Raw genomic sequence first — 11,987 nt, 5'->3', positions numbered from 1 at the left:
GGAGGGACTTCAGAGGCCTGGGGTGGCTCCCTTACCTTCCTGCAGGTGTTACTCTGGTAAAGAGGAGGTGCCCAACCCCAAGGACAATCAGAAAAGCCTGTTGTGTGTTGGGGGGTGGGGGTCCTTAATGCTGGTGTGTCGCTCCCAAGCTTAAGTTACATCCCCTCCTCAGTCCTAGCAGCGCGGCCCAGGGCCTAGATTTAACAGTTGTTTCCTCCCCTAAAATTCATCAGCACCCGTGGGTGAGGACAGGACCTCATCCCTTTGCTCCCTTCTTGTCTGTGAAGCCCAGCTGGGTTGATTCCTCAGGAAGTGCCGGTGGTGGTGCTCAGCCTCCTCTGAATTGTCTGCTTGGCGTGGGTGGTGTCCGGCTGGAACTCAGGTGTGGGGTGCTGGGGGGCCTGCTTACTCCTTGCCTGGTGATCCTGGACACAGCCCCACCTGCAGGAAACACAGGCTACTGGGGTGGGGGCCCCAAAGAAGGATCACTTGCCACGTGGCACTTGGAGCAGGGCACCCCTCTGTGTCTGCTCCTCAGCTGCTTCCTCAGAGTTCTGTCCTGGATGCACAGTACATTTTCTGTCCCCTTTGAACTTTACCCATCCTGCAAGCAGCACCGTGAATGTGCTCATCCCACCCTACCAGCCACTGGGCTCTTCACTGGCCCCAAGCCTACTTTCCCTGCAGGTTCCTGGCAACATGGCAGAACAAAGGCCTCCTGGACCTTCCATGTTTCCCTGTTGAGCTACTGTGTGGAGTTGGAAGTAATAGCCCTTAGGCGGCACTCAACAAATCAGTCCCTTTTATCCCACCTCCCCTGGGATGGTTTCTCCCTCCTCAGGGCCCTCAGGTGGCCTTCAGAGGCTGGGGCAGGGCAGCATGGATGGAGGCGGTATGTAGAAGCATAGAAACAGGAGCTTTATTCTCTAATGTGCATACAGCAAGTTCCTTACACAATCAAGGAAATGGTTTCTCTTTCAGGCTCTTTTATCAAAAGAAAATCCGTCCTGCTTAGTCCCACCCTGGGCAGAAGCTGCCCTGAGCAGAGTTCCGGACCCAAAGCAAAAGGCTAATGGGAAGAGGAGCAGACACACACCTTGGAGCCCCCTCAATGCCCAGACACCCTAGGCCAGTTGGGACAGCTGTGAGGAGGTACAGTACAGAGCAGCACCCCAAGATACCCACACACAGCCACAGAGCCAGCCTGGGAAGACCCAGAGGGATGGGCGAATGGGGTGTGGCCAGGGCCTGGTAGTCAGGACCTCAGTGCTCAGCGTCCATGGCGTCCAGGTACTTGGCTTCAATGATTTGGGGCAGCAGGTTGTAGCTGAGGGGAGGGGGAACAGGCAGGAGGATAAGCATTGGGTCAGGGAGGAACAGGCTGAGGGTAGCCACTCCAGCCCACCGTCTCCCGCCCAGCTGAGTCCCTTCTGCCTGCTGGCCACCCTCCCGTACCGGATGGGGATCATGGCGATCATGATGAGGGGAAAGATCATCTTCATGTAGGGCAGGGTGCTCATGCCAAAGGCACAGAGCAGCAGCAGCTGCAGGACCTGCAGGCCTGTGAAGTAGTGGATCTTCCTCTGAGGCACCCTCCGGATGTAGTGGGTGGGTGGGTACGAGGTCTGTGGGTGGCAGGGACCAGGTGTGGGCAGGTCTGCAGCCATATCCCCCACCCCCACCCCTCACTCTCAGGGCCAGATACTCACTTGGTCCTTGAGCAGCAGGACCATGCGTGCAAACAGCTGGTTGCCGTCGATGGAGGTGAGCGCGATGTAGAGAAAGAGGCCGTAGAGCACAGGCTTGGGGATCCACTGTAGCGGGAAGGGCAGCAGCAGGAGGGAGAAGCCCACCAGGATGCTGGCGCCCAGGGAGGTCAACCGCGTCTCCTTCACACTCACAATCCTGCGAGGTTCCAGTGCACTGGGTCACCTCTGGCCTGGTCCACAGGGCCGTGTCCATCCCCGGTCACATGTGCTTCCTGGGCTCTGTTACTTCTGGGCCCTTATCCCCCGAACCATATCCTTCCTTAGGTCATATGTGGCCCAGGGCTACCCCCCACCTAAGGGTCCACGTGACTCTGGCCTCACGTCTCAAGGGGCCACTTTCACACTCACGTCTCGTAAATGTGCCCATTCTCCACACGCTCCTCCACCAAAGCTAGTGCCCGCACGTGCAACGGGGAGTGGGGGTAGGCAGCATGGATCCAGGGCAGCCCAAACAGAGACAGCCCGGTGTTGATGATGGCGATGAGCAGGAGGTCCCAGTGGTAGGCAGTGCCCTTTACCAGCCTGCAGCAGGCAGGGTCACATGTGGACAAAGCCCCATGGTCCCTGGAGGGCTGGACACACGCTTACCCCTCCCTCCCCAGCCCTGCGAACCTGTTCTCCGGGGCATTAGCCAAGGCAGCCACCAGGTTCTGCTCGATGAAGAAGAGCATGGAGAGGAGGAAGCCGAGGCCCATGGCGCCGCTGACGGCCACCAGGGATAGTGAGTGCATCTCGGCCATCTCGAACAGGCTCTTGCTTGGGTTGTAGCGGAACTTGCCCACTGCAGCCAGGTACAGGTCCCTGCTCAAGCCTTCCCCACAGAGCAACCCACCACACCCCACCACACCCCACGCCTAGTCCCAACTCACTCTTAATCTCCTGGAAGCCGTAGGAAGAGATGAGGGAGAAGGTAAGCACTGAGATGGGCAAGGCACAGTCTGACAGGATCTCACGCATGTAGGGGTGCAGGTAGGGGCTAGGGAGGCAGGTGGGTGTCAGCGTGGCCTGCAGCTTGTGCTCCCTTCCCCTCACCCTGAATGGGTACCCCTCACCTCTTCTTGAACTGATAGAGGGTGTAACTCAGCCAGAGCGTCCCCAACATGATGAGGAGGCTGAGCACAGCTGTGTCCCGGGCCAGGGGCTCGGGGCCCTGGCTGCCCACTGAAGTCAGCTCTGGTGGGCCAGCCAGGAGGCTGGTGTTGAGGGCAGCGTGGAGGCTGCTGTTGAGGCTGGGGCTGAGGCCCAGCAGGCTCACCGGGGAAGGCCTATCTTCGTAGTAGTTCCCGTGGTTGTGGCCACAGTAGTACTTCTGGAAGACTGGACACAGGCCAACAGGACTCAGCCATCTGGGCTCTGGGAGCCTGGGGCCCAGCAGCTTCCTCCTGGATGTGGGGGTGAGGGAGCCCCGAGGGGAGGAAGGGATTCTGGGGGGAGGAGGGGAGAGAGCTGGCCTTCTGTCAGCCAGGACCCCTTGGCCTGCCTGTCTACCCACCACCCCACACCCTGCCCTTGTCCATTTCTGACAACAAATCCTGCTTGGCCCAGGGCCTCTGATCCTGCCTGGGGCAGCTCTGTCACCCTCTAGCACGTGGGCCTGCTGCTCTTTGCCAGTCATGGCTCCCAGAGCACCCTGGGCCATGGAAGCAATCTTAGCGCTTACATGCTTCTTGGCTGCTCTGGGCACAGTCCATAGCCCCCCATCTCAACTCAGCTTCCCCTATAGCAGGTGGCCGCCGGCAATACACTCACTTTTGACCATGCCCTTGACAGCATCCAGCACGAATGTGATGGAAATGAACAAAGCAATGATCTCCTCTGTTGACCTGCCAGCAGGGGATATGCCTCATAAGACGGGGTGAGTTGTTAGTAGCGGGGAGGCTTCCCTGAGCCTCAGCACGGCCCCCTACCTCCTGCCATGAAGAGGACCAGGGTCCTAGGCTTTCCCCTTGGAGCAGTGATATGGTGGGGGCACCCCATCTGCTCTAGGGTTAACAGGGCCTCAGAGGCTGGCATGGAAGCTGACCCAGGCCCCTGGCTTTGGTCTCCCTCCTGCTTGTGAGTCCCAGAAGCTTAGGGAAGGCCCTGTCACCTCTTGAAGAGACTCATGACCAGGCTGAGGTTGAAGAGGGCATAAAGCGCGAGGAAGAAACTGTTCCACAGGCCTGTCCATGCATAGAAGGTACTAAAGTCCAGATTGTAGTCATCACAGATGCCACGGATCACTGCAGGCGGTGGGACAGGAGTGAGCAGTCAGGGCCAGGCTGGGACCAGGGACCTCAGGAAGCATCTCCCCGCTGCCACCCCCACTGCACCGTGGATGTAGAGGGCCAGGGGTGCGGTCGTCAGCAGCACCACCAGCGGCTGCCCGGAGAAGAGTGCGTACAAGAGGCCTCCAATGCTCTGCCCAGCTATGGTCTTCTGTACATCTGAGGAAGCGGGGCGGTCAGGGGGGAACCGTGGCCCTGGGCTCCACCCGGCATGCCCCACCAGGCTCCAACCCCTCACCAATGGCCCCGTTCGTGTTCTCATCGTTGAGGGACCCAAAAGCGATCGTGGGCAGGAGGCAGGCGAAGTAGAGGAACAGGGTGGTGGTGATGTATTTGCCCACAGCTTTGTTTTTCCCGATAATGCCTAAGAATGGGAGACAGGGCGGAGGGTGTGTTGGGGACACAGGACAGGCCTGGGGCCTGAGCTACAGGCCGAGCTCCAGGAGGGCCATGGGCCACTTACCATCAGTGAAGTCCAGCGGGTACACAGGGAATCTGCGCGCGATGTCCTCCCGGATGCCCCTCCCCATGGGAAGAAAGTCCTTGTGCCGTGGGGGCTGGGAGGAGGACACGCATCCATCAGCCCTGTGTCCCTGCCCTGTGCTGCCCGCCCAGGCCACCTCTGCCCTGCACCTGCGGGGGTCTGTGGGTGCAGATGGAGCTCATGCTGTAGTCCTTCGTGCTGATGCTCGGACAGTGGCTCATTATGGTGAGCAGCTGTCTCTGATGTACCAGGGCCTCCTTGAATTCCTCCTCCGTGCGGGTCTTCAGGAGCTTTTGGCGGAAGGTGATGTCTAAGAACATCGTGGCAAACGTGCGTCCCACCTCTGTCGCAGTCTTGGTGCTTTTCTGGGCATGGGGCAAGAGAATCACATCTGTAGCCACAGTAGAGCGAAGGGTGCCCAACCCTGGCCTGGCCATTCACGGACAGACATTCCCAAGCACGTGGCAGGTGCTCTCCCCATGACCTGGGTGTAGTCCCCCAAAGTTCAAGCATAGTGGACCCTGCCACGATTTCCACCAGGTCAGCAGATCACTAGAACTACCATCAGCCTAGTATTTTTTTTAAAATAAACTCAGGTATTAAATCTGTGTAATTGTGGATAATGATATCATGATGATGGAGAAAAATGTTCACCCAGCTACTTTTCACTGGTGGCATTTGCACGGTCGGCTGGTTTATGATTTTCAGAGGTGTTCCAGGCCCATCCGGCCTTCTGCCTCTTGCCTGGCCAAGCTCAACCCCGTCCATGAACTCAATGTTCAACCTCCACCACAGCAGCCTGTCTCACCTCCCCATCCTAGGTCCCCTGGGAGCAGCATGCACCCCCCTGCCCCCCACTCCGTGCTGCCCAAAGCTACAGTCCCGGGGCTGCACCGTGCACACTGTGCTTTCTGGTAGCTTTAGAACAGGCTTGTTCCCCCGAGGAGGAGCCAGGTGTCAGGATGGCTGGCGTGTCTCAAGGCACCAGTCTAGCCACTCAATCCTAGGGATTCTATTCCTTCCAGCTGTTCTGGCCACCTTGTCAGCTGTCACTCCCTCTGACCCATGAGCTGCCCGCTGCCCTAAGTGCCCTTCCTCTCTCCCCAGCAAAGTAACATCTGGAGAGATTCACAGCATGTCTATGAAAGCCCTGGGAGGAACGATCCCGTTAGCACCCCCTTTGCTTAGAGAAAGCCTGGGGAGGGGCCATCTGAAGCTCTGAGTCTACACCAGAGGCAGGGGCAGAATCATCAAGAAGCCAGTGGAATCTTAAGCATTAAGGCCCTTCCCAGGCCTGGGGAGGGGCCCTAGCCATTTTCTTTTAATGACTTTAAAATCCTTTTCCATAAAAGAAGATTCCCCAAATATACGTATAAGTCTCAGCCCCCACAAAAGCGAGATGCCCCTGGCTGGGGGGTAAATGCCCCAGGAAGGAGTGGGGATCTTTGGTCAACAAATCATAGCCAACTATAGAGTTAGGGTTGGGCAGGCCAAAGAAAGGCCCCTATGTTTGAATAGTAATAATCTTAAAAAGTATCTCTTGGGCTTCCCTGGTGGCGCAGTGGTTGAGAGTCTGCCTGCTGATGCAGGGGACACGGGTTCGTGCCTCGGTCCGGGAAGATCCCACATGCCACGGAGCGGCTGGGCCCGTGAGCCATGGCCGCTGAACCTGCACATCCGGAGGCTGTGCTCCGCAACGGGAGAGGCCACAACAGTGAGAGGCCCGCATACCGCAAAAAAAAAAAAAAAAAAGTATCTCTTTTCAGTCAGGAAAGAAATAGAACCTTTTGGGCAACTTCTGGGGAAATTAGGCGTTGATGAAGACCTACCAAGTATGCTTCAGATAAACCCCAGTAGGGCAGAGATGAACAGAGAGGGTGAGAACGTGGCCTTCAGAGGCCAGGACTGTGGTGCCTCCAGCACTGGGAGAGATGCCTCCAAGAAGAGGGCAGGGTAACCTGGAACCCTCCTTCCTGGGAAACAGAGCAGCCACCCGAAACCCCTCCTCACCATCTTGGGTGGGGCCAGCACTAGGATGACAAACCGCACCTCACAGGAATTCTCCCCCCAGTTCTGCGGGCGAACCAGGCGGCTGATGCACACGTGCCGCTTCAGCAGAGCCTTGGAGGTACAGCTGGCAGGGACAGAGAGGGCACACGGCACACAGTTGCCCTTGGGAGCTGGGGCTCCCCCCTCCCCGAGCCCCCAACTATGACCCCAGTGACCTCTGTTGTTAGGGAGGAAAAAAAAGACCAAATGGGATGGATTCCTCACTCTCCCCGCAAACTGAGCGAGCCAGCCTCCACAGGGACTGGATGCCTGGCTCCAAGGTGACGTGGGGAGGCCAGTTGTGGCAGCCTGGCAACTCACATGATGCAGAGCCACGACTGCTGGTATTGCACCCCCGTTACTGTAGCAGTGACCCCTTGGATTGTATCTGACAGTAGGTGAACTGCTGACAGAGTGGAAGGAACAGGAGGGTCAGATGGCCCCACCTCCCTGACCTCCCGCCCAGGCAGAGGGACAGCCCTTACCTTTACCCTCCATGGGGGCCCCGGCATCAGTGAAAAGCATGGCCATGAGCAGGTCCAAGTTGCAGTCGGGCTCGGTGTTGTGGGAGTCTTGGGCTAAGCGGCACAGCATGGCCCGTAGCACGTCATCCAGGGAGGTGGCTGTCTCGTTCAGGATGATGCTGGCCCGTGCCAAGAAGCCGTCTAGGTCCCGGTGCGCCCGGATCTCTTCCTCAAAGTTCTTTAACTTCAGGTACTGTGGGGGCCCCACACACAGAACCACACAGGCCCATAAATAAGAAGGACCTGTCGCTGTCTGGGTCCTTCCTCTGTGGTGGTCCCCGGCTGACCCTGCCCACCAGGACCCGACACCCGCTTCCCAGAGAGAAGACCAGCGAGGTTGGCCCCAGCAGCCGGGCCCTGGGCTAGTACGAGATCCAGCATCAGTGTGAGCTCTCTCAGGGAAGCAGCCACCTCCACCCCCACCTAGTGGCCCAGGACCAAATGTCTCCCATCCGGTCAATGGGCCACTTACCTTGCGGGAGGTGTGTAGGAGACCGTAGCCTCCAGGCGATTCACTCTCTGCTGGAGGAAAGCGGGGGGCTCAGGGGGCGGCCCCAGCCCTTCAGGTCTCTCTTGGTGGAGCGGGGCCGCATCTGCCCAGTCCCCAGTCCCCTGTGTGCCTCCCCCGACCCGTCCCTGCTACAACCCCCATACCAGACTGGGTGGGCTGCACCTCGAGGTTGACGTTGACAAAGAAGCGGATGCTCTCGCCAGACACAATGGAGGAGTTGACCGTGTCGAAGGCCTCATCCCCCAGGCTCTCCTCACGGGTTTCAGAGGCATCATCCGCGTCACACTTGAGGTAGCCTGGAGCCCCAACCACCACCAAGAGAGACCCCCCCCCAAGAGGGCCTGGCTACACACAGGACAAAGGGGCTCCAAGCCAAAGGAGCGGGGGCCCCTGGGCTGTCCCACTTGGTGCAATCTCGGTGAGTGGTAAGGGAGGCCTCTCACAGGCTAGGAAGGAAGCCTCAGCTAGGCCCAATATCTGGTCCTGGCCCAGCCCCCTGAGTATGGCAGCCAGCTGGCACCCCCCACCCAATGGTTTTCTCCAACATTCTTCAGCAGCGGGAACCCTGCACTGCTCTGTGCCACACATATCCTTTAGCTAGAGAAAGAACATGTCCATTCCACAGACACTGAGCCAGGCACATGGTACAATGATGTAGTTAAGACTGACTGGCCCCTGCCTTCTCAGAACCTCCAGGTTGTGGGACCTGGACCTGTCTGGCTCCCCAGAAACGATTCAAGGAAAGCCAGAGCCCTGCAGTATCCGGACCTCATTGGCACAGGGAGGGCATGTGGGGCAAAGCATCAGGGCTGAGAGACCTTAGTCCAACATCAGACAAGGCCCAGGAAGCAAGAGAGCCAGATAAACAGAGCCAGAGATGGAGGTGACAGGACCCCAGAGGAGGCCTCATCTCAGGCCTCCACCCATGGTGGGCGGGGGGCATGTTATGGTACCTTGGGACTCCAGAGCACAGAACCTGCTGCCCCTTTCTTATGGTCTGCCTCTCAGTTCCTGCAACTGACCCCCAACACAGGCCCCCTCCTATAGGAAGCCTTCCTGATGACATGGAAAAGTTCCAATCTGCCCTGAGTCCTGCTGGGGCTCCCCACAGCCTCTGGGATGACAGCCTGAGCCAGACCTGCTACCCCTGGCCCCTCAGGCCCAGTCCCACACCACCCACCTCAATCTCTCACTCCTTAGGCCAGGCGGCCGGCACCCCAGGCATGCCAGCTCTTGTCCTCCAAGCTGAGGGCTTCCCTCCCTGGAGGGCCTTCTTCAAGGCTTGACAGACCCTTTCTTCTCTGGCAAGTCCACCTAGAGCCCTCCCTGCCTTACTTTTGGCCCAGCTGACACCTCTTCCTCACTGTCCTGTAGGTCCCCTGTGGTCCACCACTTGTGATTCACCCAGGAGCCCTTGTAGCTGAGACCCCACCAATGCCTGAAAAACACCTGTGCAGGAACAGGGACGGGTCAGCAGCATGCCTCCACCTGCCAGGCAGTGACTCACCCTGACTCACTTCCACTCCCTCCCACTGGTTTCCTCTGCACATCCCGGGCCCTGTTCCCCCAATGTCCTGTGCTCAGTCTGGGCCCTTTCTGGGTAGGAGGCACTAGGCCTCCACTGTCAAGGCCATCATGGACTGGTGACCCCTAACTCCAGGTCTGCACTGCACCCAGAGCCCAGAGAAGAACTATTAAGTCAAAAGACGTCATTCCCCCATTTGTCATGGAGCTCACGTCCATGAAAAACACCTTCCTCCCCAATTCTAGACCTGCTTTGCTTAGAATGCTTGGTTCCCCAGCCCCAAACTGTCCCAACCTCCCTTCTGTCGTCACCCCCACCAGCACCCACTATTCCCTGGCATGCCTCTCACACTGTCCCTCTTCTCCCCTATCCTGGGCTCTATCTAGGACCTACCCAGCAGACACTACCAGCTCCCTGCAAGGCTCCTGGGATGCCATGTGTGCCCTATCTCCACCCTATAGCCCAATCACATACCTAACCTGTCCACCAGCAGCCTGGCACATGCAGTCACCATGCCCTGGGGACCCTGGGTAGGAGCACATCACCACTGTGTCCAAGCACTGTCCCACTAAACACCCCTCTGAGGCCAGCTCCCGAATCTGGGCTCAGGAGAGGCGGCACAGAGCCAGCCCAGAGATATGGGGAGGGAGAGAGCTAGGCTGGTGCAAGCAGGGAAAGCTGAGGTGCAGAGAGGTTACAATTCTTTAGAGGGACAATGGCAGCCCCTCCCTCACAGGGCTGGGTGGGGTCTGAGGAATGTGGGCACACACAACACTTAGCCTATAAGCTGGTCAGACAACCAGAGCATTGTAACAGCAAAACCATGGGCTATCAGATGGTCCACATAGTGCAGGATGGGAGCAGTCTGCCCTCCCAGGACCACAGGACCACCAGAGATCTGCCAGAGTCCAGGGCAGTGTCAGCTGCCTCTCTGACCACATCACAACCTTCTGGAGGGTAGAATCCAAAGGCATCCCAGCACCAGCAGAGGACCATGAGTACCCAGGTAGATGGACTAGGTCCCCTAGAGACTTTTGACCAAGGAGCTCTCTATATACACACACCCATACCTGAAATGTACTCACCTGCATCCTCAAAGTATCCATTCTGCGACATGATAGAAGAGTTTTCTGCAAGGCAAGCCAAAGAATTGTCACCAGCTCCATGCACCAGCCCCAGACAGTCTACAGGGCACATCTGCTGCCCACCACACACCAGCCCTGCTGAGTCTTTCTTACCCTTCCCAGAGACCCTGGGAGAAAAAGGAGCAGGGGACAGTACAAGACAGGGGCTCCTTGAGGAGCCAGAGGAAGCCAGGCCTGTTATTCTTCAGCCCATCTGCTAGGGGCTGCCCAGGTGGGAAAGGACCGAGGCAGACAGGGAGATGTTTTCAGCATGTTTTCTCCAGGAGCAATTAACAGTACCCGGTGAAGGAAGGAAGGATTCGCTTGTTGCAGGAGTCTGGAGGGAGGAGACCCGTCTGGCCACCTTCCCTGTGGAAGCCAGCCTCCCTCTCTCAAGCCTTCGCTGCCAAGCCCAGTAACTGGGCTGGGGCTCTTCCAGCACATTTCGGCTCTCACTCTCACGTCGGTCCCTGGTGCCATCAACACCCACCACACGTGCAGTTGCCACCAACCTCACGCGCCAGGGGTCACACTGGGGCGACCCGGCAACGGCCTCCTGCCCTCAGCACCACCCACTTTCTCCTGGGAGGCGGAGCCGTTGGTCCTCTTGGGAGATGCCGCGGGGTGGGGGGCGGGTGGTGGGGGAGGAAGGGAGCTGTCCGCGCTCTCAGCGCCGGGCCCCGGATGGATGGTCCGGACTGTTTGTGCCTCGCTGTGCGAGGAAGGAAGCGACAGGAAGGGCCGCGTGCACGAGAGGAAAGCGCCTCCGGACTCGGAGACCCTGGGGGTCGGGGGGCAGGATGCGGACGGACTCCCGGGGCGGGAGCCCGGGCGGCATAGAAGGGAGGGGCGGGGTCAGTAAAGCTAGCACCAGAGGCTGCAGGGATGGACAAAGGACGAGGATGACGACGGTATGGAAGGGTGGGGATGCTACTCCCATGCGGGGCGGTTCAAGTGCACGTAAATAGATGGTCGTACAAACCCCGGGCGTCAGAGCGGCGACGGAGAGACTGCTGCGGCCGCGCAGGGGACAGTCAGAGGCCCAAGGATCCCTAAGAGTGGGCAGGCTGCCGCGCTGCGCCAGGGGCGGGAAGGTGTCGGGTAGAACGTAAAGTGAGGCTTTCCGAGGTGGCTGCACGCCCGGCTGCGAAGACCCTGGCGCTCCAGGTGTTAGGGACCCCGAAACTCCGCCCCGCCATTTGCAAGCCCCCCACCCCTCCACCAGCTACCTCGTAGGTTGAAAAACTGTTAAGAGTTTCAAAACAGTGTTAAGTAAAGCGCGCAGTGCCCACGAAGTCGTCCTGGGCTTCCCCCAGCCACCCGCGTACCCACCCGGGCTCCCACTCCCTCGTGGCTGAACTCACCCCGGGCACCCCCGTCCCGGTTGGGAAGCCCCCACGACCCTCTCGCCCACCACGCCGGGGGCCGGTGCAGGCCGGCGGCGTCCGCATCCCCCCCAGCGCCTCGACGGCTCCGCGTCCCAGCTTAGCACGTCTCTGCGACGGAGACCGGACGGCCTTCCAGCCGCAGGCACCCACCGCATGGCTGGAGATGGAACATGCGCCTGGTGGCCGCGGCCATGGCCCCAGCTATCAGCCGCGGGACGGCTGCACACCAGTGCGCACGCCCTGGCTCCTCACCAGGTGCCGCGGGACCGCAACCTCGGCGTCCAGGGCGGGCCGGCGGCTGGAGCCGGTGACACAAGCCTGTGCCGCGCCTGGGTCCTAATGCCGC

The 11,987-nt window shown here is 59.3% G+C and overlaps 1 protein-coding gene across 3 annotated transcripts; it reads right to left on the bottom strand.

Annotated features, from left to right (window-relative positions):
* Positions 1-900: 900 nt before the first annotated feature.
* SLC4A11 (solute carrier family 4 member 11) lies at positions 901-11,865 on the bottom strand. Of its 3 annotated transcripts, none has more exons than XM_065892009.1 (20): positions 11,818-11,865; positions 10,215-10,259; positions 7,748-7,900; positions 7,566-7,615; positions 7,055-7,286; positions 6,891-6,972; positions 6,531-6,654; positions 4,670-4,885; positions 4,500-4,593; positions 4,275-4,400; positions 4,082-4,195; positions 3,859-3,991; positions 3,519-3,592; positions 2,822-3,086; positions 2,639-2,745; positions 2,382-2,550; positions 2,118-2,291; positions 1,710-1,905; positions 1,456-1,625; positions 901-1,327 (listed from the first exon to the last, which is right to left on the bottom strand). In XM_065892009.1, the coding sequence occupies exons 2-20, from the start codon at positions 10,243-10,245 to the stop codon at positions 1,264-1,266; spliced, it is 2,574 nt and encodes an 857-aa protein (XP_065748081.1). In that variant the 5' UTR covers positions 10,246-10,259; positions 11,818-11,865; the 3' UTR covers positions 901-1,263. The 3 variants fall into 3 exon arrangements, with proteins under 3 accessions (XP_065748081.1, XP_065748080.1, XP_065748082.1); XM_065892008.1 differs by having other exon boundaries at positions 1,264-1,327; positions 7,566-7,612; positions 11,792-11,834; XM_065892010.1 differs by lacking the exon at positions 4,082-4,195 and having other exon boundaries at positions 1,264-1,327; positions 7,566-7,612; positions 11,792-11,834.
* Positions 11,866-11,987: the final 122 nt, after the last annotated feature.

This window comes from Phocoena phocoena, chromosome 15 (assembly GCF_963924675.1).
Source record: "Phocoena phocoena chromosome 15, mPhoPho1.1, whole genome shotgun sequence".
NCBI classification, from domain to species: Eukaryota; Metazoa; Chordata; class Mammalia; order Artiodactyla; family Phocoenidae; genus Phocoena; species Phocoena phocoena.
The sequence above is the reverse complement of the archived record's forward strand: the minus strand, read 5'-3'. Positions and strand labels throughout refer to the sequence as shown.